The sequence below is a fragment of the Centruroides vittatus genome, unplaced genomic scaffold (assembly GCF_030686945.1).
Source record: "Centruroides vittatus isolate TY-2023 unplaced genomic scaffold, ASM3068694v2 contig_89, whole genome shotgun sequence".
NCBI classification, from domain to species: Eukaryota; Metazoa; Arthropoda; class Arachnida; order Scorpiones; family Buthidae; genus Centruroides; species Centruroides vittatus.
In genome coordinates this window covers 1746797-1773452 of record NW_027122580.1, presented here as the reverse complement: position 1 = coordinate 1773452, position 26656 = coordinate 1746797, and the positions used below count along the sequence as shown (strand labels likewise).

Sequence of the window (26656 nt, the reverse complement as noted above, 5' to 3'; positions counted from 1 at the left end):
AACAATTTAGATACCGAAAAAACATTTTTTAACTTAAAATTCCTCTATTTTTTGTAATTTTTGAATAAAATTTAATTTTTTAAAGCAAGATTACGATCGCGGAATAACTCAAGAATGTCATTAATAAAGCAACTTAGATTTAATATTTTTTATTTTACCTTAAAATTAATAAATCGCAACACGATATAAATTAAATAACTTTAATTTTTATAAACGATGACAATAAAGGAAGGATACACTTCATCGAGTTTGCCATTAATAACATACGATTTAATTTTTAAACATTTTATAAAATACGCTTCCATTCGTGTTAATCCGTAGATTTCTCGATGGAAATTAATTAATAAGACAAAGTATTAAAATAAATTAAAATTAAGCAATTGATGCATAATTACAATAACTACGTTATTTTTGTATTTCCTAAAAGTTTTAATCATTTTTCCTCCTACTGTCATTAGTGACTTCAAAAGTAATTAATTGCACTTTCTGTGGATTCTGTGAAAAATTTAAAATCCCATCATTAAATTACTCTCATTTTTATATATTTTTCCCTATTGAAACATACTAGTGATGACTACTGCCTCTCTCGTTATGCAATTTTGTAAACTCCGCCTTTTTTAACAGGATATATCATCCGTGTTTAACTGTATATATATAAGCGCGTGTGTTTATACACGTCTTTACCTATAATAATGTTACTGTATTAACTGCAATATCTCATTTAAGCGAAGTTTAAAGTACACACCCTGTTAAAAATGAAAATCGAGGAAAGTAACGCGAAAGTGGAGGAACGTCGATGTCCATTTTCTGGCGTGAAGATAAGGAATTACTTGTCTGGTAGAGAAAACAAGGACAAACTTTACCAACAATCGAAAGTAATAATATTTATAAATTTTATATAATTATTTTTGAATTCATATTAATACAATTGTAATTTTTTAGGATATAGCGTGCCAAAAAAATCGCTGTTACGGTTCGTTTATGGCTGGCCTTTCTGGTATACGTTCTCCCACCGAAAAGAGGAGTAAGCGGGAGATTCTTGAAGATGCTAAAGAATTTTTTGAACAGTACTTCGAATCGAAAAAAATGTAAGATTTTTATGAAATTTTTAACGAATTTTTTAGATTTTTTAATTCATTTCAACTTGGAATTGTTACAAAAGTGATAACGAAGCTCGCGAATTAAGAATCATGAATGTTAAAAACTCCATCGAGAGTACTGGAACTTACGAGTTGAGTGAAGAGGAATTGCTGTTTGGTGCTAAAATGGCTTGGAGGAATGCTTCGCGTTGTATCGGAAGGATTCAATGGAATAGATTAATTTTGCAAGATGCTAGACACGTTAGATCTACTAAGGAGATGTTTGAGAAACTATGCGAACATCTGGCACTCGGAACTAATGGTGGTAACATCAGGTAAGTAGAGAAATTTCGTGATAGACTGAATTGTCGGTTGTAAAATCTAATGTCGAACGTTATACAGGTCAGTTATAACAGTGTTTCCGCAACGCCAATTGGGCAGAGACGATTATCGATTGTGGAATCCACAACTTCTAAGTTTTGCTGGATACCTTCAACCGGATGGAAGCGTCGTAGGAGATCCGGGACGTGTCAAATTCACTCGAGTAATTTAATTTTACTGTAAAAGTAATATTTCTGTACCTTTTTTAGAAAAATATAAACGTTTAAATTGTTTTTTAGATCTGTCAGAGGTTAGGATGGAAGGGACGGGGAGGAAAGTATGATATTTTACCGTGGGTGTTATCGTCACCCGATGAAGGGCCACAAGTTTACGATATTCCAGAAGAATTAGTACTGAGGATTCACCTAGAGCATCCGAATTATCCATGGTTTAAAGATTTGGGTTATCAATGGTACGCTGTTCCAGCGGTTGCTAACATGATGTTAGATTGTGGTGGACTTACGTTCACAGCTGCTCCATTTAATGGCTGGTACATGGGTACAGAAATTGGTGCGAGAGATTTATGCGATCCTCAGCGATATAATATTACGGAGGTTAGTTTTTTAATTAAATATTTTCAGTTAAATTTTAAATAATTTTATGAGATTTTGTACAGGAAGTTGGATCTAGACTCGGCATTGACACGTCAAACACGAGCACCCTCTGGAAAGATCGCGTATTGTTGGAAGTAAATTTAGCTGTTCTCTACAGTTTTCAGGTATTACGATTGAACTTAAAAATATTTTACGCGTTAAAATGGCTAAATTCGAACCCATTTTTAAATTAAATGTTTTATTCTATATACAGAAAAATAAAGTAACTATTGTCGATCATCATACTGCTTCAGAAACTTTTATCAAACATTTCGAATCCGAACAAAAGCAGAGGGGTGGTTGTCCGGCAGATTGGGTTTGGATAGTTCCACCCATGAGTGGAAGTATTACTTCGGTTTTTCATCAAGAAATGTTATGTTACAGTCTTAAACCCAGTTACGAGTATCAAGTAAGATAATAACTAAAATTTTACCACATATCACTTAACCTATTAGAGACGATATTTGAAATTGTCAAAATTTTGTAGGAAGATGCTTGGCTTCATTATCAGTGGCCTAAGAACAACAATATTACACTAAAGTATAAATTCGCATCGATATCGAAGTAAGACGGTGAAAATTTTGTAATTGATTTCGAATTTAAGAAAAAACTAAGCAATAAATTTCATTTCAGAGTTATATTTTTCGCCGTTGTTATGAATAAAATCACTAAATCCAACAGAGAAGCCATTACAATTTTGTACGCAACCGAAACAGGAAAGTCTGAAACGTACGCAATGAGGCTGGAACAGATATTATCTAATACTTTTTTAGTTAGAGTACGTTATAATTTAATTATTATTTTGATTTAAAATACAGAAACAATAATGCTTAATTAACTTTTAGAACTTTTGCATGCAAGATTATGACTTGGAACAAATTGTTAACGAGTCCATTCTGATCGTTATTAGCAGTACTTTTGGAAACGGAGAACCTCCGGATAATGGAAAAGTACGTCAAATATTAAGATTGATAATTAATAGGTTAAAATTACAAATTTCCATCATTTTTATTTAACACAGGAATTTTGGAAAAAAATTAATCGATGCGAAGATCTTCGCTCCAGAGCGAATAACCAATTAAAGTAACAATGATCTTCTCCAGTTACGTAACTCAACTGCAGTATTTTTAGATGCTCACAATTTGTGTATTTTTAGATTTTCGGTATTTGCTTTAGGATCGACTCAATATCCAACATTCTGCGCTTTTGGGAAAAATTTAGATTCGCTTCTGAGCAAAATGGGTCAAAGAATACTTCCTGTCGAATTGGGGGATGAACTTCGTGGACAAGAACAGACATTCAACAAATGGGCGGAGATTTTGTACAAGGTTTGAAGGATTTTTGAAAAAATCAATAAATTTAGCTTTTATATCATTAATCATTTCATCAAATGTCATTTAAAAATGATATTTTTTTAGGCTCTGATTAATTTATTAGGCTTGAAACTCGACGAAAGTCAATTCTTCTCCGTAGAAGATTTCATTGTATGGAAACCAGAAAATTATAAATTAAATGTAGTTTCTAGTCAACCAAACACAGACATCTGTCGAGGTTAATATATTTAATCACAAAATTGATTAAATCGACTGTTTTTAATTTTAAAATATTTATCTTTACAGAACTTTCGCGTTTACACTCGAAACGGGTCCTTCCGTATAAACTATTATCTTGTGCAAAATTGCAAGCGAGACATTCGAGGTAATTTTGTAATTTTTTAAAAGAATTTCGTTATTTTCTTCAAAACAAATCTAATTTGCGCTATCTTCCGTAGTCGACAGACTGTTTTAGTTCGTTTCTTACCGTCTTCAAACGATAATCTCGACTATTTTCCCGGCGATCACATCGGTGTCTTCGCGTCGAATTCACCGAAACTCGTCAACGATATCGTCAACAAAATCGACACTTCGAGAATAAATCCCGATGACATCTTAGACATTCAATGTTTTTCTGGTATATTCGACTCGTTTTAGTACGAAATGAATGTTAAATATAATTTAAAAGTCTGTAAAATATTTTAACAGGTGGTAAATGGTCGAAAGCGTCACGACTTCCTCCCTGCTCCCTAAGAACAGCCATGACAAAATTTTTAGACTTGACTACACCTCCTACTGCTAATTTATTATTGTTAATGTCGAGTTTAGCTACAGAAAAATGGGATGTTTATAGATTAAAGAAACTCGCTACGGTATAAATTTCTTAATTTTTACATCCTCGCAGGCATTTTGGAATCATCGAATTCAAGTTTACCAATTTTTATAGGATATAGACGAGTACGAAGAGTGGAAATCTGCCCAATATCCTAACTTAGCCGATTTTCTCGAAGAATTTAATTCGGTTAAATTAACTCCCGAGTTTATTTTAACTCAGTTACCATTGCTTCAACCTCGATACTATAGCGTTAGTAGTTCTACGTTGTCTCATCCTTACGAAATTTTGTTAACTGTTGCCGTTCTAAATTTCAGATCTCACGGTAAATTTCTAAAGATTTTCTCCAATTTTTCATAATTTTTTGAGTAAAAATGTTAAAAATTATTTACATTTTTAGATGGAAAGGGGAAGTTACACCACGGACTGTGTTCCAATTATCTGAACAGTTATCCTAAAGATGATATACCAATTTTTGTTCGAAGGTAGTTTTTTGATGTTATCTATCGAGCGTAAACTTGTATAATTATATTTTAAACGTATTGTTATGTGCATTTTAGTGCTCCCGGCTTTCATCTACCCGCAGATGTGTCGCTACCAATTATCATGATAGGAGCAGGAAGTGGAATAGCACCATTTAAAAGCTTTTGGATGCACAAGGAAATGGAGACGAAACAAATGAAAATCGGTAAATTATTTCTATTTTTTGGATGTAGACAACGTAACTTGGATCTGGTATACGAACACGAAACGTCACCACTCGTTAGGAAAGGAATACTAAGCCGTGTCTTTAACGTATTCTCGAGAGAACCGAACCAAAAAAAGGTAATCCTAAACACTTATTCATTTACTTAATTACATATTTATGTTGCGTTCGTGTATTTATTTTTGCATATTTTAATAGAAATACGTTCAAGATGCAGTTAAAGACGAAGCTAAACTGGTATACGAAATGATACAGCGGAACGGTCATATATATGTTTGTGGCGATGCTGCAATGAGCGAAGGTGTCAGAAAAGCTGTGAAATACGTACTCGTTTACCAAGGAAATTACTCAAAAGACGAAGCCGAAAACTACTTTATTCAATTACAGGTATGTAATGATAAAAACTCACTTTATATAGGATACGGGTGTTTAATTATTGATTTATACAATGATTTGTGTATTGATACTAATGTTATTTTTTACAGAACGATGGACGTTATCACGAAGATGTATTTGGAGTAAGTTACAGAGGATCTTCAAGTTTGTGAAGAGACCGCTCCAAAAACCCATACCTCATACGAAACTCAATTATACCCTATATTTAACCTAATTACCTTTCACAGCTTAAGTATTTTATTAATGTACACTTATCTACTTATAAAAATGTATATAATATTAAAAATAAATTTATTTAAAATTGCCATTAGTTACGTCTATCTATTAATAAATTCACTAACGATCAATCTTTAAGAATATCAAAATATTGATACTGTTTTTAAGACTCTTTCGTGTGAACACTAGGATTTTCCTCTCGATGTCCTTTAGTGTCCATAAACGTTTACTTCAGATTTATACGAGGCTAAATCTTTATAGATAAGTGAAACAACGTGTTTTGAACTTCCGCGATGATGTAAAGTACTTAAAATTTATGACGTTAGAGACGGAAAAGTGAAAATATGATTAATGCTATATTGGATATAAAAAATGTGACTCAAATTATCTAAACCGGATTTTAAGAAATAAAAAGAATTAAATTCGGGAATGATTATTGTTCTATGAAGCTTGTCTCGTACGAGTGACTCATTTCGTATATATTAATTTCGAGGTGCCTTAAATGTATGGCCGGCCAAATAATCCCGAAGGCCGACCTGTGATAGACCCTGATAGGAAATACACGTAATTATTATTTATTTAATATTTCTATCATACAAGTGAATGATACAGAGTCATGCTGGAACTTCTACTCGTACCTATTATCGACGATCACAAGTGAATTGATGCTTACGCTTTCTAAAGACTAATTATTTACACCGTTCTCATTTAAAATATGATGATGGTAAGACAGTCTTTAGAGAGTGAAATAAGTTATTATTTTAAGACACATTAATCGAGATAACTTCCTACATCGTTAATTAGTTACGGTATAGTTCCTTAACACGCAAACGGATACATAAACTGTATAAAGATATTATACAGGGGGTGGGCGCAAAAGTAGGTATACAGTTGTTATTACGGGAAAAAACATACAAGGAGAAATAAATAGGGAGAAAAAACATTTATTTTTACGAACAAATTAAATCACAAATAAGGAATACGAACTAATAAAACATAATAAAAATAATAATAATGAACACCAAACATTTGTATTTCTCAGATTCTCAACTGTATACCTACTTTTGAACCCCCCGTATATTACTAGAATATATAAGGCTGTGTTATAATTACAGATCGGAGTGCTTTATAAAGATTTACGACACACGCGAACACCAATACACGAAGAGTTCAGTATTATATATAGATATGTTTATCTATCAAGGTATCGGGTATCACTGACTCAATTTTTTTTTTGTATTTTTTTTGTGAATGACTGTAAATGATTATAGTATTATAGCAAAGAGACAATTTTCTGTGGAAGAACGCTACAATTTACAGGAACCTTTGGTGTCTTATAGGACCTCTTCTTGTATGACTACGTGAGTTGATACGGTGGAGTATAAAAGCATGCAGATATCGTATACTATTCTGAGACAGATTTGTCCACATATGCTGTAACTTTCACTTCAGATCCCTCACACTTGTATTAATAGATGACATCTAGTCTCTGAAATGCTCATCGATAAAGTCAAGGAAATGTGTTAACGTGACAAAGACATTCCTACGAAACCCTAGCAATATGTAGCCGAGCATTATCCTATTAGGAAATAGTCGCTTGCAGTCCTGTCAAGAAAGGAAACACGTGGGAATGCAGGATTTCCCTCGTACGGAGTGACCGACTGTTATAAGAAGTAGACCTCCAGACCAGCACGTCAGCAATGGGAACAGTGCGCTACTCAACAGTCGGGCCGGGTTGCGAGGCGCTCATCGGTGATCCGCCAAACTCTAATACCGAGGGCGTAGCTAGACCAATTATAGTAGGGATGGCTCTAATTGTGGGATGTCCTTATCAGCAGGGGCTGATCTACGTACGGACTAATGAGGCTTAAGCCCCGGGCCAAGTGTCAAGGGATCACAAAAATTGAATTATTATTATAAATTTTTAATACTTTTTCGTTAACCACGAGCACTTATCGTAAAAAATAGTTAATGTTAATAATATATTAATAATAATTTATAGTATTATTTGTATTAACAAAAAATGAGGCCCCGTTGGACTTCGATAAGCCCTAGGCCCCGAAAACTTAGATCTGCCCCTGCTTATCAGAGGACGAAAAGAGGTCCGGGGGCAGGACACCTGCAAAGTTTTTAAATCTAACTCTTAAATAAGGTACAGTACATAGGCTACAAACAGTAGAAAAGTATTCGAAATTTAGATATTAAAAATCCTTTTCAATCATCCAGAGAGACTTCCACCCGTCTCTGGACGGTCAAAGAGAGTGCGCTAACGTATTCACTGCTTCCCATATCTTCCGACCGTCGGGTCAGAACGGCGCAGATGATTGGAAATTCGGAGAAACCGTTTCCCTCAGCCGCCCGATGCGACTTTTCTGAAATTCAGCCAGCCGTGCCGAATGTCTTCGACCGAGTCGTACAGACACGTCTGGCGTTCGAAGACCTTCAAACAATAGATACGATACACTGAAAATTCCGAACACATACCGGGAAAGAGATTTTAAGGCGCTGCGCCGGTATTAACTAGCCTACAGTAGGAATCATTCGCGTACTTGTCCGATACTTAGCTCTACGTCGAATCTCGTAGTAGTAATCGGACAATTCCGAGCGAGTTCGTTAGTCAACGAATGTACAGTACATTCAATTATATGAAAATTGAACATAATTTTATAGCTATATTCATTCTCACAATTTCGTAACCAAGTTATAGTAACGTTAGCGATGTCATCGATTATAATGTAAGGAAATTGACGTTACGGAAATGACGAATAATTAATTTGATATTCCGAAGACTAAAACGACTCAATATATACAATAGGTGATGATAATTCTTTATTTTATTTTCCCGTCCTAACAATAGATACCGTGTTACGTAATGTTTATTATTGTCTAATTCGGCCGACTGCTCTAGAGTACTAGCGGAGCTCCTTCCCGTTCGACTAGTCGGAACGGAACAGTTGGCTCGGATCACTCGCCTACCGTAATCGGTTTAAACTCTCTTTAGAGGGATGACGTCATTAATCTTCTCGGCCGAATTCGCCACGCGCAGCATGAATTATAATCGATAATTTTAAATTTCATTTTATTTTTAGATTAGATTTATTATTTAAAACGTCGTTAATTCGGAATGTGGCACAAGCTCAATTTTATTCATTTCGGATAAACAACGAGAACGACCGAGTTAAGCGAAAGACGAAAGATGCCGCGATTTCGAGTAATCGTAGAGATTCGTCGGGTTAAAACTGAAATCCTTACATTGGATTAGACCGATTGGATAAGGTAACGCGACACTCGACAATTTGCCGAGGAAACTTTCTACGAGAAAGTGGCTCCTATTCAAACACCTAAAGAAACCCAGAAAACTGTACGCGATCGGACTGTCGGTCGGGCGCCAACCTACGGCCAACTATCGATATTCGACGATTTAACTGTAGTTCGAACGAATCCAAATTCTTATTGAGAAGATACAGTTCGTCTCCTCGACCCCGCTAATAGGACGAGGTTAAGGTTGGACGGTTAAGGTGACTCCGGGGCGGTGGGAAAACTCCGGATACGTCGGGTCTCGTCCGTCGTCGTTCGGCCGCCCCATTGTTGGCCTAGCCGGTCTCGGAGGCTGGCTAAATAGAGGCCTTCTTAATGCCTAAAAAGGGAAAAGAGTTTAAAAAAGTTCCCGCTAATTAAATGCGGGCTAATACGATGCGAAGACGATATACGCGTTATAATTACAATGTCGGTTTCACCGTTTTAGGGTAACTGTATTTAATTGCCTACTTTCGTAGACAATTCGGGATTTTTACAGAATATAAATCATCTTTGTTTCTCTCTAGAAAACACAACTCCAGTATTGTCTACATTGTCGATCGAGGCATTAGAGACAGAGCATATTTGGCTTAGAAGATAACTAAGCGCATCTTAACAAAGTAGAACAATTACGTAGATTCCGGGATAGCCAAATCCTTCGTACGTTTATGCGATTTACTAATCTATCCAAAATCAATTTAAATTTACGAAAAATGCCATAATTCGAGAAAAACAGAAAATTAGAGGAAGACGGAAAATTGACGTCGATAAATACATTAAAATTAAGTACGCGTAGCTTTTCCTCTATTGGTTTTCGATATTTTTCGTCAACAGACGGCGCGACTCGAATTATTCTAAAATTCGGATACTTCGAATGAAATATCAAAAAGTTTCGTCGAATATTTTACGATTTGGGTCCATTTCGATATCTCTCGCTTAAATTCCAATTAAAATATATATTTTTAATAGATTCGAAAGTCACTTTAATCCTAATGATTTTCCACACGGTTATTTTCCAAAGTGACGCGACACGCGGACTAGCCGCGTGAAAAATCGGCCTATTAGGATTAAAGCGATTTTCAAATCTATCGACGTTATTCGGTACCCGTAGCGCGTAGTAGAATTTTTAAAATTTTGTCGGGCATCGAACAATTGCCGGAAGTTGAAAACGAAGAGCGAAATCGAATCCGGACGGATCGAAAAATCCCGGGGTATGACTTTGACCGGATACGTCGGTCCCTATCCCTTATCACCCGGTCCTTTCGTCGCCAGCCCGGCTCGGCAAGGGCCTACCGAGCGGAAAGAGTTTTGAAAATGCCAAAGCGGGATTGGAGAAAATTAATATCTTTAAGGAAATTTTCTAATAACAACCCGGACATATTTTTGTCTAAATTTGAATCGATAACGGAAGAATTACATTTTTTTCGGCAACATTTTGAGGAATTGGCCATCAAATTTACAAAGTCGTTTCTCGATTAAAAAACTTTTTAAAAAATATTAAAACTAAAAATAAACTGCAAAATTGTGTCGAAAAGGACAAATTTGCACCCGAAATGCGGAGTAAAAATTAAAATATTAACGTATTTTTGTCTCCGATTAAATGCGATTACGGACGAAAAAACAAAATGGTTATTTATTTTTTAATCTTTAAAGTTTTTCAAATCGATTTTCTTAAACTACGCTAATTTTAACCAGGTCAGAAGATAAGTACAGTGATATTTCTCCGAAAAAGGTAAATACGTTCTTACAGACGTAAAACGAACGAAACAAACAAATTTTGCTCGAAACACGTAAAGGTGTATCGCAAAAGTTTTATTCGATTCTCGTCTTTTTCTGTTCGTTTTCTCCCGCGTCCGTCTCGGTCGATATTGTCGCCGACAAACGGTCTTTTCCTACCGATCGCCCGGCCGCTTCGAACTCCTTTCTATTCGGATTTCGGCCGATTAGTTAATCTAGATACACGGGCAAAAATCCGCGCATTGTCCAAAATACGATAATCCCGGACAATCTGGCATTTGGATTAGTTGCCACCGACACTAACGACCATCGATAATCCAAAAGGTGTATTCCTAGAGCGAGAAGTTCGGTCGGGTTCGGTGGGTAAGGCGAGGCGACGTTTCGAGAATACGCCCGTCACCGGGACTTTCTACCGGGAACCGGCTCCTATTTAGGCCAAGAAAACCTAGGAAACCCGAAACCGACCGTCGGTGTTTACCTCGGTAATTTTATCCGCTAGGCCACCGGCCGACGTAAAGTAAGAAATACCGCGACGCGACGGTGGCGTAAATAAATTGTTCCGACTCTTTCCCGGCTACCGGAGTGCGGAACGAGCGTCCGTTCGCCTTCGCTATAATTTCGATTTTATCGTAACGTAACGCTAACGTAAATCGTAATTTCGCGTTTTGGCACCGAACGGACAAAAATATATCCGGAAAATCTCGATATACTTCCGCGCGACGTTAATCTCGTACCGTTTAAGTTTAAAATCTAAAATGGCGGGCCATCGAAATATTTCGCGCGCGCGACTTAAAGCGCCATTTATCGCCGCTAACCGCGGTATTTAGCAACCGAGTCGATATAAAGTCGTAATCGGAATTAATTTAAATAATTATTACGACTTTTATATTTAGATCTTGGAAAAATATTCCCGATTATAACGAGAATTAACGAAAAAATTTATTTAAATAGGCGAGGGTAGAATTAAAAATATTTAATTAAAGACTGCGAAGAAAAGTTAATCGAGAAATAGGAGAATAAATAAAAATCCAATTAATTTAATCTAATTTTATTATTTTCGTTATAATACTAATTAGTTAATATAATAAATTATTTGTTAATTTGTCAAAAATCTACTTTATAATTTATATATTGGTAAAATTATTACGTTAACCGAAAGAGAATAATAATCGTAACTATCGTCCGGTTACGAATTAAAACGAAGTTACGAGCGGAATAAAATTATTAAAAATTAACATTTAAATAGAAATATATATTTTTTGTTAATAATTAAAAACTTTACGTATAAAATAGTTAACAAAGCCGTTTAGCGTTTAACGTGGCTAAAATACAATTCTAGATAAACGAATAAATATATAAAAATAATCTGCATATATTTTAACGTTAAACGTTAAATAATTTAGCGATCTTCCCCGTCGCTATTCGAGTTAGTTGCGCGGCCGTAGCGGCTTTCTCTGTCGACTAATAGAACTGGTTTTGTTAGAAAAATATCAAATAGGAAACTCGTAGCCATGCGCGAAAAGTCAATTTATATTTAACGGCGAGTAAAGAAAGTCGTAAAGATTCGAAGATTAATTAATTAACTTGGATTTATTTAATGAGCTTTCGTTTCTCATTTCGAATTTGTTATTCGACCGCTTTAAACTGGGATTTAACGAAGACGCCGAATAGTTACCGACCGATCGCTTTGAAATAAAAAATTGTAATTGATTTTTTAAAAATAATTTACGTAAATTTATTATTTTAATAAAGGTACAAATTGAAGTCGATTCGTTTTTAAACTTATTTAATAATTAAACGAAAAACAAACTTTTATAAATAACGAAAATTACAACGATAAATGCGGGTTTTTCGACCAATACTTCGCATTTATCCGACCCATTTAAATATTCCGTTTGCTTTATAAATGCGAAAATTAATTAACGATAGACACCCCCTTATAAATAGCAAACACCTTACTTTTTACGAAAAACGTTTCGTGAATTTAAATTAAAAGAGACGACGATTTGGTCGTTTCAACTCGAGTCCGTCGTGTCGGTGGCCATCGTCGAATTATCCGACACGGACGTTAATACTTCGGTCGCATTTGTTAGTCGAACGGTTGTTCGGTCGTGTTCTTCGCTCCGAGTCACTAAAGGCTCTTCTTCCGAAAATGGCAAAGTTATTGGATTTCCCGTGATATTTTTTGTAATTAAGACGTTCTGTGTGGTTTTTTCGTCGAAATCGTCGAGTGCGACGGGTGCAAACTCGGGATTATCGTCTAAATGACTTACGGTTTCGGTAGCCGTTACGTTAACGTCGTCGAAAAATTCATTATTTTCTTTGGTGATTGTTCCGGAAGGTTCCGTTGTCGAGCCGTCGTCCTTCGGAAAAATCTCTGGCGGTTCGGTGCGTTCCGCTTCGTAATTCGTTTTCTCCGTCGATTCCGTAACAATTTCTTTAATTACGGTTTCGGTTTCGGTTTCGGTTTTTGGATCGAAACCGTTGGTGTTTTGCGTAGAGAAATTGACTTCGGTCGTCGCTTCCGATCTAGTTTCGAACCATTCTGTAATTCCTAAATCCTGTTTTGTACTCGGTTCCTCGTTTGAGAAAGTAGTGGTTTCTCGGTTTACTTCGGTGTTTTCTCTATTCGAACCGGTTATATCTGTTGTAAAACTTTCTGTGGATTGTGTAGCGAATTGGTCATTTTTACTAAAATGTTCGGTCGAAATTTCTGTTAAAGTCTCTTCGGTCGAAATTTCTGTTAAAGTCTCTTCGGTCGAATGACTTTCGCTAACAGTCTCTGATGTTTCTGTCGTAATTTCTCCTTTGTTTACGTAAGTGGTTTCGAACTCGGCTTCTGTCGTTACTGACGTTTCCGTTTCCTCTTCGACCGATTGTGTTTTTGTACTTTTATTTGGATTTTCTGTTGTTATTACGGTCGTTTCGGTAGTCGATTCTTGTTCGTCCTCCTCCGTACTTTGTTCTGTTTCGTTACTAACACTTTCTGTCGTTTCTGTAGGCCGTGTTTCGTTAACGATAGAGAAATCCGGTCGATTAGTTTCCGAAGTATTTAGAAATAACGTCGTGCCGCTATTTTCGGCGAAAACGTCGATACGATCTTCGTACGCTTCGGTATTGGAATCGCCCGATTTCGGAGGTTCTCGAGCATTTTCTTTTGTTACGGTTTGCGATCTTTCGGTAGTCTTATCTGTGGCTTCGGCTCGGTTAATTTCTGTATTTAGAGATAAAGTCGATGATAGTTGCGACAAATCGCCGTCCGAACGAGAAGGACTTACGGATGTTGTTTCGGAATTATTGAAAAGTTGCGTAACGTTATTTTGTTGGCTCGTTTCCGTTTCCTGGTTCGAAGAAATACTTTCCGGCGCCGATTCGTCGGCCGCTTCCGACTGCATGGCATTATTTTGTTGGCTCGTTTCTGCTTCCTGGTTCGAAGGAACACTTTCTGGCGCAGACTCGCCGGCCGCTTCCGATTGTCCAGATGGTTTCTTTCTCTTAATCTTTAATTCCGATTCTTCTTCGGAACTTTCGTCCGATTCGGGAGAACTATCCTCGTGTCTCTGCTCTTCGGAATCTTCTTCGGAACTTTCTACATCTCTTTGTTCGTCCGATGCGGATTCGTCCGAATCTTCGTCCGAAGAGATTTCGGTGGGATTTCTTTGTTCGTCGGGCAGATTTTCGACAGATTCTTCGGAAGAGTCGTCTGTTTCTCTTTGTTCTTCCGAAGGTACTTCGTCGGAATCTTCTTCCGAAGATTCGTCGTCAGTTTCTTCGCCTTGCGCGTCATTTTCTGTTACGATTCCTTCTTTATTCGTAAAACCAGTTTCCTCTTCCGATGACGTTTTCCTTTTTTCTGCTAAAATTTCAGGTTCTAGCGTCGTATATGATTGATCGGTTGTGTCTTTTCCGGTCGGTTGTATTTTCTCGTCGGTCGATAACTTATGCGTGGACGAATCATTATCGTCTGTTTTCTCATCTAAAGAACTTGCGGTCGATAAATCTTTCTCGACTGTGTCCTCTTCTTCCTGATGAACCGAAGGTTCTGTATTTGATAAATCCTCGTACGAATCGTCCTGATATTCTTTGTCTGTCGAATGTTTATCGAACGAATGCTTCTCAGTTTGCTGATAAATCGCAGGATCCTTTTTCGAGAGGAATTCTTTAGGATCATTTATTTTGTTTCCTTCTTCGACCGAAGAAACGTCTTCGTCGCTTTCGTCGTCATCTATAGGATTTTCGCTTGTATAATCATCTTCTGTACTTTTTTGTGTATTTAATGGATTTTCGGTAGAAGAATAATCCAAATAATCAATTTTATCTTTTTCAAAATCGGTTGTTTCATTTATTATAGGTTTTTGTTCGGGGTCAGTTGGTTCTTTCTGAGAATCGTTCGATGTCTTCGCAGAATTTCTATTTTCAAGAGAAATGTTTAGTTCTTTTTCAGATTCGGCAATAATAACCGAGTCCGAAATTGCATCTTGCGACGAAGAAACCGGTCCGATTGTAGTTAACTCTTGGTTTCTTTCGGTAATAATTTCTGGAGTAGTGGTAGCCGGTTCGGTAGCTTCGTAGGGCGTAGTAGTGGTATTCGCGACGAATGAAGTATTGATAGTAGATTCAGTTTTAACGGCTAAAATAAATATCAATGCATATATTTTAATATATATTTGTAAAATAACGAGGAAGTACAGAAGGCGAGATCGTTAAAATGCAAATGTCTTTTACCTGGAAGAGGACAATGATCGTAACGAGGACAACATTCACCAGTTACAAAACGGGGCATACAGTCACGTCGGAATACGCATTCTGCGAATGCACAAGCTATAGAATTACCTTGGCAATGACATTTATAACACGGATTCTGCGGATCTCTTATTTCGTCTCCGTTTCTATACAGTTGCCCATTATGCTCGCAACCTGTACAATTACTCGTTTTAGTATCTAGAGAGCAAAGTTAAAGTAAAATAAGTGAATAGAAATACCGCATAAATAATCCGGGCAGCATTCCCCTTCTCTTCTGATTGCTTTGCACCCGTGCTTTATTTCACATTCGTGTAAAACGCATGCAAATCCAGGAGGACGACATCTGCACGATTCGCACGGGTTATCGGTCGGAATGCGATCTCCGTTGTAGTAAACAATTCCATCCACAACACAAGCTGAAGGTCAATTTTAAAACGTATAAATAAACAAAAATTTTCAATAAAAATTCTAAGAAAATTCTAATTCCTACCTGTTTCGTTAGCGATATAAAAAGCGGATCTCTTGTGTAAAGGTATAACACCTATAAACGCAATTCTCGGTAAAACACTTAAAAAACAACGTAATTAAACGTTTTCATTTTTTAAAATAAATGTTCAGATAGGTTTAAAGGGAGGAGTCTATTCGAAAACCAACAATAAACAATGAAAAGAGACCTTGGGAGGGTCTTATTTTCATTCAATTTGATAACAAAAGTCACCATAAACCTGGTTTATAAAAGAAAATCACTTACCTGATTCGACTACGTGAAGAGCGATAGGAAGGAGAAGTAAACGAGATAAAAACTTCATATCTAAAAATATAATAGGAATGTCTTAAAAGAAATTCTCCGAGAGAAATATGTTAAAAAATTAGCATCTCTGACGCGAAATTTCATAAAAGACGAAGGAGGAAGTATTGTACTCAGTCGCTGCCTATTGTTAGAATATTAAACATTAATCCTATAGTTTGCCTTGAATATATTTATAAGATTCTTTATATAATTAATCCATTTACATGCTCTATTTATAGACGTAATAATTTAGGAATATTTTACCGTTTAGTAAATAACTAAAGACAAAGGAGAGCAAACAAAACCTTTCGAAACCAATCACCGAATCAACTTACCAGACAAAAGCAGTAGAATATTTCTACGAAAAGTTCAACACCAGCCGGGTGTCTTTACTTTTATACAGGTACTCAGGACAGTGAACTTGGTAGAAAATCGCCCGAAGGCAGCGAACGACATCTCTTATTTAGTTCCGAAGATGGACTGGAAGATGGACCGTCTCTAACTTGTCCCACTTCTAATGGGTGGGTTTCACTGATGACTCTTACAAAGTGTAGCGGTTCGGAGCCGACAATAACGCCTCCTTCGCCGACGGCATTTACAAAGAATACAAAACTCCAACAGTAAAAATATAAAGAAAAATAATAATAAATGCGTGACAATTTAGACGCGTTTTACCGTAACAGCCACCGAGAGTAGGACAATTTTTGGCAGCGATATGGTCCATCGGCTATTGTATAGAAATAGTATTCCGACCTTGACCTTACACCAATAAAGCAAATAGAGTGAGGAGGAATTCCATATTTTCGTTGATACAAACAATAAATTGCCGAAAATGAGCGGTGAATGACTCTCTCTTTCTCCTTCTCTAACCCCTTCTTAAAAATAAACACCTAAATTTACGCTACGAAATTTAAAAGATTATAAACCGGTCGAAGCCAGTGTGCGGAGTCTTTAATTATTCTTCGTCCGTGTTTTTTACTTAAATTTCCTCTAAAAACTGCACTCGGGACACAACTGAGATATATAGCATACTTTTACTTTATATCTACAAAAAATAACCATAAAAACTGGGAGAGTGCGTGTAAAATCGTTAACGGATAGAGAATTTACATATATATAAACCCAAGTAGTGTTGTTTTTATGACACATTGAATGCAAAGTCAAGATGAATAATAGTTCTCGACCTTTCTACCATTCATTTTCGTATTGAAGCGCGATGTATGGGTACAACAACCTCCGAGTTTAAATTCGCGGTACCCGATAGAAAACCGATTTAGGAATAATTTAGTTATACGAATTAGCGAGGTTCAGGAAGTATGGGATAACCGTCTTAACATTCTTTACATTCTAAATAGCATGACCCGTCAAGCAAATCTTTTCGTCGACAACTAATTAAAAAGCTACACTATGTCTACTTCCTCGTCTCTATGCCAGGCCTTAAATTGTCTTCGGGCATTGTAACTAGACATAAAAATCAAAAACGCCAGAAAGAAAAAGTACTCATACGGTTCATCTCCTATCGCATTTTCACCTTTCGTACAATAATAAGTCAATAAATCGGGCTTTCTCCGTAAAAGTGCAATTTTCTAATGTAAAAAACAATTCATTTCTTTCGAATTTTAAATTATTCATATAAATTGCATTGGCATTAATAAGTAATATATCTTTACATTAGTTGAATTTATAATTTCGCTTAAAATAAATAAAATTCGAAAAAATGAAAAAATTACGTCTATGTTGTTCTTGACTATCGATAATCGATCGCAACTAAGTATCGATGAAACTGCTCGATTATCGATTATCAATAATCGAAATCGATACTTAAATTCCAAATTCGGCATACTTTTTCGTATTTTGAATAAAACTCGAATCGATTTACGTAATTTTTAGGCGTGACTTTTTAAAAAATACATCGAAATTTGCATCGAAATCGATTTATGCTTCTGTCTTTCGTACAGAAGAGATTTGAAGACTAGACAATATCCGAATAGAAGTAATAAGAGGGTGATTTGTGCCGATCGAACATCGTTTCGATAGATAAAGTATAATAATACAGATATCTTAAAAGTAATTAATATAAAATGTACATAATATATCAGAATTCTGTAATTATTATCTGTTCCGTTAACAACTGTTTGCTTTCTGTTTATGGTTATTTGATTTGATTTATACGTTCGTCGAATAGGATAGTATACGTTTCGCACCGGATAGTAGTTTCGAAATTTAATTTATATTTCGTTAATTGGACGGGTTAATTAATGCCTTATCGGGTTCGATACGCGTAACTTATTTGCGGGATTTGAAAAAGACGAGAAAGAACCCGAGCCAATTATAAAAAGTTTTAATCACTTTAATATCGGCCTTCCACTAGCCAAGCGGATACGGTCACTAAACACTGCCAGTCGCGGGTTCGTGCCTGACCAACGGACTTGCCGCCTGCAATTTCCCGCTTTTCTAGAAAGTCTTCCCGAATAGCATTTTCTTTTTTTGGTAGAATTGCCCGAGGATTAGAGTTTTATTCAAATTTCGAGAAGTAAGTCACATTAGAATTTAAGTATCGATTTCGGTTATTAATTGATTTTTACTCGTAATCGATTATCGAGCAATTACATCGATTGCTATTTATAATCGACTATCGATATATATGTATATTTAAATCGATTAGATATATTTCGATCGATACAAGATTGAGGCCTTCTTTGTTCCGCTCGAGACAAACGATGTTCTCTAAATCTTTATTTATATAATCTACAGGTTTGGAATTTGAAAAAGTTCGTGCCCTCGATGTAAATATTTTGCATTTCTAGATTGCTGGTATTGTAGAAATGCTTTGAATTAAGGAAAGAAATTCCCCCTCTTAAATTTTGTCACGTCAAAAACAATTGGATTTACACTACGTAGAATGAAACAGAGGTATTACGTACAATTATCCTCGTACTAACCTTTGTTTCTGTTATATACTTATACTAAAAATTAATTAAAATTTAAATAAATGACTGAATTAATATAAAATGTATTTGTTATCCTCCCCAACCTATTGTGATATTAAATACAACAATTCATAGACAAAACAGTAATGACTGAAGGTTGAGTCCAGGCAACTTTATAAAGCAGTGATAAATAATCGCTTCACAATTGTTCGAAGTAAATGGAATATAAAAAATAATATAACATATAGATAATAGAATAATCGATAATCTAATTATACGCAATAATTGAATGATTATTTTATGGCATTTTCTTAGCAATGTTTTAAAATATTAGCGTAAGTGTAATTAAGAGGTACTTCATTTAAATGTAAATATTTAATAAATAATTTTCTTAACACATCAACTCGATTTTTTTAAAATTTATTTATTTTAAAATTCTAAGAATAAAATAGGAAGACATCCTAAAAACGTATTGTTTTGCGTCGTGTGCTGCCATCTTTTATCTGATATACGAATTAAATTAACATTAAATATAGTTTGGAATAATAGTTTAGGTTAAAAAAAATTCGGAAAATATCCCAAAAGTAAAAGATTTGTGTCATTTTATGAATATATTTGTACTCTGATTAGAAACGATGACTATTTGACACGTAAAAAATGAAATTAAATGTTTTTGCGCCAAGAAAAATCGATGGTTAACAAACGATTGAGCATTTGACTCCGGTTACGTCACATAAACATTCCTTGCATCTTCCACTCAATTCTGCCACTTTGTCGTGAAGACTATAGAATTTTCCGTACACATTGCAACCTGAAAGAGAAACAACCTTTTCTTATATTATAAATTCTTCAAAAATCTTTAAAAATTTTAGTTTTTTAAGAAAATTACCCGAGACTCTCAACACTCCCCAACTGTTTCCGACCAGCGATCCGGGAATTGCTCCCGGTTTCTCGGTGATTACGTCATCTTGTTTCGCATCGGTAGGATCAGGGGTCATCAAAGACAATAAGTGATCTATGAAAGAAAATCTAGTTGGTGCTTCCAACGTGGTCATTTCTGAGGATTCTCTTGTCGTTTCCGGAGCTTCTGTCGTAGTCTCTAATGTAGCGATGCTCGATTCTGTTGTAGTTGTGGGTTTGGAGGTTTCTATAGCAATTTCTTCGATTGGTGCAGACGTCGGGATGTGTGGTGCAGACGTTGGAATGTGTGGTGCAGACGTCGGAATGTGTGGTGCAGACGTCGGGACGTGTGGTGCAGACGTCGGAATGTGTGGTGCAGACGTCGGAATGTGTGGTGCAGACGTTGGAATGTGTGGTCGTCTTTGAATGGATGGAGGCGGAAGATTTACTGTAATGTAATAATACTTTTTAAGAAAAATATAGTGTCTATTGAATAAAAATCGAAAATGAATTTACCGCATATGTAATGAGGACAACAGAATCCCGGGCTTTTCTCCATTCTGCAGTTTGGACTCGGGGGAGGAAGACACTCCTGTCTGCGACACATCTCTCTTCCAGAGATACAACGACATACTTCGCACGGATCGCCACGAAGGATCACTTCTCCATTCATAAAAGTCCTTCCATTAATGACGCAGATTCCTTTAAGAAAGTCGTTACGCTAACTTTATGCGAATTTAGACTCGTAATTTTATATCTTTTTACAATTAAAAAATTAATTTAATTCATATTTTCGATACATTCCCTAATAGTGGCGAGAAAATAATTTGTAAACTATTTTGAATACTAATATTTATAAATTAAATCAATGTATTAATGTACAAAAGTCTTAAAGGCTCATCGGTGGCCGAGTGGATAAAATCACGAACAATGATTGGTCCACGAAGAATTTTTTCTTCACGCGTATAGGCCTAACACCTAAATAGGGGCAAGTTCCCTTAAAAAGTCCTTCTGGGAAGCACCCCCTCGATAGACGACTCACGTATTGTGTTGTCTTATTCCACCAATCAAATCCATATAAAAATCGTAATTTTTATTTTTTTAAAGGAAAACAGTTTTGTACTAATCAAGAAAGAAACTGTGCACAAAACTTTAAAAAATCGTGCTTAAAATTACATCATAAATCAACAAAAAGAATAAAAGTAAAACTTGATTTTCTATCTTTAAATTCGTTGTTAAGCTACACGAATTACTTCAATTCGTGACTCTACCCATGCACAACCATAAGTTACTGGAGTTTTTTCGTGCTCGGGTGACGAAAAACAAACAAAAAAAGTAACAGTTTCTAAGAAAGAAAGGAATTAAGACGGAAAGAATATAAAAATTCGCTCCCGACAGTTAATCTGTGAAAGATGGGGTAATACAACGTGTGAAATTTTTTACTTGGAAAGAATTCTTCTAACGATCTTATCGTACACGGGGACTTTCTGCAGTTTCTTTTCAAGAAAACAATACGGTATAGGCCCTATTAATTGCTACGAATAAATTGAATTTACCTCCCATAACTTCGGCATATAGAACTGTAAGTCCGGACTTACAATTCGATATGCCGAAGTTCACTAGTAGTTAGTTCTGAACAACGAGCCGGCTACGTAAATCTCCGGGTTTTCTTCGCGCGTATACACCTGGATATAGGCCAGTTTTTCATAAAAGTCCGTCCGAATGGTACTTCCTTGGCAGATCGCCCATGTTTTGCGCTGCCATAATCGAACCAAATCGACCGGACTCAGTTTTTTGTTGCGTCTGGGCCTCACTAATATTAGGGTAAGCTGGTACGAGCGAAGAATAGAAAACGAGCAAACAAAAACAATCCTCAGAGTCCTAAATGGATTCGAATAGAGATCCTTCGTAGTTGCGTATTTCTCATTCCTCGATCTTCCGATCTCTACTACCGATCATCAATAACAGGAAGAAACAGAAAATAAAATAAATAGAATTTGTAACCTGTTATTAAAGATTTAAAAGATAAAGAATGGAACGACGAATAAATTTAAACTTGGTTTCCGGATGAAGGAGGGGAAGAATGTGACTACTTTAGAGCCATTATGGCAGGACATTAAACGTCAAACTAACAACGGATAAAGGAATAATACTTCAAATTATCACGAACACAACTCGACCGTATAAAATGTAATTACTAACCATAAAGAGACGTCTCTTTCTAAATTATAGTTAAAAATAGGAAAGGTTAAACAGTATTACACGGGGACAATATAGGATCTCCTGTTCTGAATTAGAAGACTGCGCGCAATATTGTATTGTTAATTGTCAATTTATGAGCTGTATTCTAATAAAACTTAATATATGCGGAGTTACATTTTATCCAGTCGAAACATTTGCATTTAGAGAGATTTAATTTTTTACATTTACCAATGCCGTTGCCTATGTTATAATTAATATTATCTCGAAGACTGGCTGTTGTAATTTCTCATTATTGTATCACATTTCCTATTGAACCTATTCCCATTAGCCTATTCCGTATTCCCTATTATTCTATTCCTTATTATCCTATTCCATATTTCCCATCTTACTTCATATTGAAGGCGTGTAACCCGACACTCGCGTTCAAGATATGTCTATGTTCAATTATTTTAGCACGAGAATTATTTGTTCTCATGCTCCTGTGCCAGAGTCGTTGAGAGGATTAATCATTTTGGCACAGTAACCTTAGATAAGAGGATATTTAGTTATAGAAGATAAAGAAAACGGTTGACTTATCAAAGAGTGAAAAATTCTTTTCTTCCTGTTGTTTAACTTTAGATTTTACGGTGTTTAATGAAAGATGGTGAAAACATTACGAGATAATCTTTTAATATGTAAATTTCGACACATTCCGGATTAGAACGAATTTAATTCTAGATTCAACCGCGGAAATATCTATAAGTTCTTAAATTATTCGTTTAAAGACATTTTAAAAACGATAATCCTTTTATAATTTAACCTTTAAATTGATCAACAAAGAAAAAAAATATTTTCGAAACTTTTATAATAATAAAGAAGCAATTTGGAATGATATAATCAAATTTTACACATCGGATATCAGGAATTGTTTTAAAAAAGAAGGTATAAAAATAGCACGCACAGTGCTATTTTTATACCTTACGGTTAATATAATCTGATATAATAATATATAAATAACATGTTTGTATACATACTACACGACACGTTACGCACGATGGTATGAAAATTGAATGCAAATCATGTTATAAAAATAGCATCTCGTTTGCTATTTAACTTTCGTTACTTGAAATTTCATTTTATATCTACAAAAACACGTATATAAAATATACAAATATATGTATTTTTTCTTATTTACAGCTTGTTAATTGCAACGCTGCGGTATATTCAATTGCTGTGTTTAACCCGTGTTTTGTTCAATTGCTGTGTTTCGACCGTCCTTTGTCTTTTAAGACAAAGGACGATCGAAAACACTAATGAAAATGAATAACTTTGTGATCACCCTGTGTGTTCGGGACCTAACAACGCTTAATTAATCAGCTGGTTCTATAACTATGTATCAAAATACTATTACCAAGTAAGTGCAGTGTATCTGTCAATAGCCATTTTCGTTACGATAAGATTAATTCTACGTTTAAAAAGTGTAGCCTACGGGATGCGTAACATTGTAACTAAGCTTATTATGGCATAAACTTCCTTATTAACTTATCTTTTAGTTAATGAAGATCAAAAATATGTCATCGTAAACGTACCTGTTAATGGTGGCTTTGTAGTTCTTAACACGATATTAGGATTAATATAAGGATTTCTCGTTACTCCTCCTCTTCCGAAAGGTCTTACTGCCAGTCGAGACCCCAAAAACAGAAACGGAGGAGGTAAACGATGGGCTTCTTCTAATCGAGAACGTTTAAAATCGTTGAAAGTTACAGTCGCTAACGTTTTTTCTGTAGTAAATGGATGCTCCGTTACGTTTTCACTCCGTATATCAGTTAGATTTTCAGTTTTAGTCATTTCGGTACTTATATTTTCGATCGTAGTAGTTGTTGTTTCTGTAGTTGCGTCGGTTTCGGTTGAATTTTCTGTAATTTCAACCACTTCTAAGGTTACCGTTTCTACGGAAGACGTATCGAAACCGATTGGCACGGTTGCCAACTCTTGCGAAGTATCGTTGTTTAGATCAGTGACATCGCTATCTTCTACACTTAACGAACTATTTTCGGTCCCGATTATTACGTTAGACGTTGTTGTCTGAGAATCATTTGAATTAGTTTCAGATTCGATAGACTCCGTCTGGTTTAAGACACGATTACTTTGATTAAGGTCGACATCGCCGTATCTCTCCTCTATCTTATCTCGATCGATTACTTCGAAATAATCGGTAGTTAAGTTTAAAACTGGTACAGTCACCGAAGATTCTGATAAAGTCTCGTTTATCTCTCCAGCACCCCAACCGAAGATATTTGTCGTATGTTTTGACGGATATTGCGTAAAATCTACAGAATTAAAGAATTTTAAGATATATTCGATTAAAGTTCGTTTATGCCAATTATCCAAATACTTACTACAGTTATATTCTACGGGACAACAGTGACCTTCCGGTATTATAGGAACACACCCATCCATTATGGGAGAGCATTGAAGAGGACTACACTTTATACCTTCTCTCGAGCAATAACAGGTCTGACAATGACCCGTGCTAGGAACGGCATCTCCGATTGAATACGTAAAATCGTCTATTGTGCACCCTATAAAAATCTTAGTGTTATTTTCATTCAAATAAAGTTAATGTAAAGGGCATCGGGGAAATACCTGAAGGCTTCGGTGTAGTGGTATCGGTAGCTTCGGATGTAGTCGTAGCGGATGTCGAAGAATAACTTTCGTCTAAACCAATCGAAAATATTAATTTAAGTCGATGTACGGGATGATTTTGGTATAATTCTACTTACCGCAAACGTAATGAGTGGGGCAACAAGTGTAATTGCTCATGTATCTAGCATTACAGCCTTCGATTATTAGGTGACACTTTGGCCGAAGACAAACTTGTTTACCTCTGATACAATAACAATAATGACAATAAGTTGAAGAAATCATAGCCGAACCCTCCGCATAAAGGGAACCATTTATATAGCAACCTGCGAGTAAAAGAAATGGCGTTACATTTCGTAAAAATTCGGGCAAAAAATGTCACGAGTCATGCAAGACTTAAGTAGAGCTTCGGTTTCGATGGGGCACAGGAAAAGTACTGAAATTATATTTCGGTCATTGAAGCAAAACAGTTAACTGAAGCCGAGAGAACAGAAGTCGATTTTGAGAACTTTCTCGTTCAACAAAGAAACGAAACGGAAGCACACACTGCTGATTCCGATCGCAGAAAATTACCACCGTACAAGTTTAAACCTTTTTTTCTTATTCTATTCCGCAGATCCACATCAAAAATTACATCATTTATAGTTTATAATAATGTATTAATTTGATTTATGATAACTTTCGGAGCCATTTTGAAATTTTATATCACTCACCTCCTTCCAAATCTTCGTCGGTTAAATAAGATGTCGAAGAAATAACCATATTCGTCTGATTTTGGTCGATGTTACTTGCTTGAAGGTCGGAGGTTAACTTAGGTTTCAGCTCCTGCCCCGCGCGAGATTATAAATATAATTAAAAATAATTAACATTAAGTCAAACTATATAAATCACTTACGTTATTTTCTGAATGGCTAGTCGATATTTTGACTTCTAACGAATTATTTTGACTAGAAGCGAAAGGATTTCCTACAATTTGTTCTTCTTCGTCTAAAAAAAGACAGTTTAATTAATTAGACTTTACTCGATTCGTGTAAATCGAAACCGCGTAATTAATGCAAATACCACAAATGATGTCGGCGCAACAACTTCCAGGTTGTTTTTTTGCCACGCAACCAGCTGGTGCGGGTAGAACGGTTGTGCAAACTCTTAAATAACAGATTAATACACCAGAAGTACAGGTGCAATTTAAACAGGGCTCGGAAGTCTTTACAGTTTCTCCCTCACCATATTGCGTATCTTGATATAAACATTCTGCACCTGAAAATCAAGTAGGAAAACACGTGTCAATGTTACGTAACAACTCTTAGTGTGTATAAACAGAGGAATTGTATTGTTCGATAGCGTAATTTACGTGTAGCCTTTAAATAATTATAAGCTAACCGTTATAGTTCTGTTACAGGAAGTAAGAATGCGAACTGTCGGAGCGAAACGTTCATTAGTTCCGGTAAAAAAAGAGTCGAAGGTGGTGATAGAATATGTTATTCGAATGGGGCCTCCGATAGTATGACCCCCTGCCAGCCTTTGACTTTCTCTACTTTGCAGACTACAGGTATGCGCGAGGTTAACAACCTCCGATTCGAGTGCAACAATGAAAGGACATCGTCCGTTATGAACAGGTTGACCCCATCGCTTAAAATTCTATACACCCGTTAATATAGCGGTCAAGTTTAAGCGAAGTAGCTATAATTTAAGAGCTAACCGGGAAGACGGAATGCGAAAAAACACGTTCAGGAAGCGAGTTATGTAAGAGAAATCAGCTTAAAAAAACTACCTTTACATTTTCTAAAGGCTGTCTCTTAAAACGTTAAGAGGTATCGATTAATTCCTACAGATTTTTATGCGTTTAATATACAAAAACTTACCTGATGACACGTGGTAGCAGGAGAGAATCAACAAAGAAAGAAAAAGAAGAGCCATGA

General features: G+C 35.8%; 3 protein-coding genes across 3 annotated transcripts; 1 reads left to right on the top strand and 2 right to left on the bottom strand.

The window, feature by feature from the left end:
• Window positions 1-699: 699 nt before the first annotated feature.
• LOC136983841 (nitric oxide synthase, inducible-like) lies at window positions 700-5605 on the top strand. The gene is made up of 21 exons (XM_067280712.1): window positions 700-875; window positions 943-1088; window positions 1163-1414; window positions 1482-1623; window positions 1700-2014; window positions 2077-2178; window positions 2268-2462; window positions 2541-2617; window positions 2687-2831; window positions 2899-3003; window positions 3075-3136; window positions 3210-3381; window positions 3472-3604; window positions 3673-3751; window positions 3825-4003; window positions 4075-4238; window positions 4313-4523; window positions 4599-4683; window positions 4759-5023; window positions 5103-5291; window positions 5390-5605. Exons 1-21 carry the CDS (start codon window positions 756-758, stop codon window positions 5450-5452), a joined length of 3201 nt encoding a protein of 1066 aa, XP_067136813.1. The 5' UTR covers window positions 700-755; the 3' UTR covers window positions 5453-5605.
• A 6960-nt stretch (window positions 5606-12565) lies between these two features.
• LOC136983857 (dentin sialophosphoprotein-like) lies at window positions 12566-16543 on the bottom strand. Its single transcript, XM_067280724.1, has 6 exons — window positions 16419-16543; window positions 16045-16104; window positions 15784-15834; window positions 15533-15709; window positions 15276-15467; window positions 12566-15180 (listed from the first exon to the last, which is right to left on the bottom strand). The coding sequence occupies exons 2-6, from the start codon at window positions 16100-16102 to the stop codon at window positions 12566-12568; spliced, it is 3093 nt and encodes a 1030-aa protein (XP_067136825.1). The 5' UTR covers window positions 16103-16104; window positions 16419-16543.
• A 3073-nt stretch (window positions 16544-19616) lies between these two features.
• On the bottom strand, window positions 19617-26656 carry LOC136983856 (kielin/chordin-like protein). The gene is made up of 11 exons (XM_067280723.1): window positions 26600-26656; window positions 25800-25994; window positions 25633-25724; window positions 25451-25562; window positions 24878-25063; window positions 24741-24812; window positions 24494-24676; window positions 23684-24424; window positions 20430-20615; window positions 19903-20361; window positions 19617-19824 (listed from the first exon to the last, which is right to left on the bottom strand). The coding sequence occupies exons 1-11, from the start codon at window positions 26652-26654 to the stop codon at window positions 19709-19711; spliced, it is 2397 nt and encodes a 798-aa protein (XP_067136824.1). The 5' UTR covers window positions 26655-26656; the 3' UTR covers window positions 19617-19708.

What these genes read in the sequence shown, in the direction of transcription:
- LOC136983841 (XM_067280712.1), top strand. Translation starts at nt 756, where the DNA reads ATGAAAATCGAGGAAAGTAACGCGAAAGTGGAGGAACGTCGATGTCCA. An exon ending in AACCTCCGGATAATGGAAAA is followed by an intron (nt 3,004 to 3,074) that starts GTACGTCAAATA and finishes TATTTAACACAG; the next exon opens with GAATTTTGGAAAAAAATTAA. An exon ending in GAGAACCGAACCAAAAAAAG is followed by an intron (nt 5,024 to 5,102) that starts GTAATCCTAAAC and finishes ATATTTTAATAG; the next exon opens with AAATACGTTCAAGATGCAGT.
- LOC136983857 (XM_067280724.1), bottom strand. Translation starts at nt 16,102, where the DNA reads ATGAAGTTTTTATCTCGTTTACTTCTCCTTCCTATCGCTCTTCACGTA. An exon ending in TCTTCACGTAGTCGAATCAG is followed by an intron (nt 15,835 to 16,044) that starts GTAAGTGATTTT and finishes TTGCGTTTATAG; the next exon opens with GTGTTATACCTTTACACAAG. An exon ending in TTATATCGCTAACGAAACAG is followed by an intron (nt 15,710 to 15,783) that starts GTAGGAATTAGA and finishes ATTGACCTTCAG; the next exon opens with CTTGTGTTGTGGATGGAATT.
- LOC136983856 (XM_067280723.1), bottom strand. Translation starts at nt 26,654, where the DNA reads ATGGCTCTTCTTTTTCTTTCTTTGTTGATTCTCTCCTGCTACCACGTG. An exon ending in CTAGCCATTCAGAAAATAAC is followed by an intron (nt 25,563 to 25,632) that starts GTAAGTGATTTA and finishes CGCGCGGGGCAG; the next exon opens with GAGCTGAAACCTAAGTTAAC. An exon ending in TACAAAGCCACCATTAACAG is followed by an intron (nt 20,616 to 23,683) that starts GTACGTTTACGA and finishes ACTTTCTTAAAG; the next exon opens with GAATCTGCGTCATTAATGGA.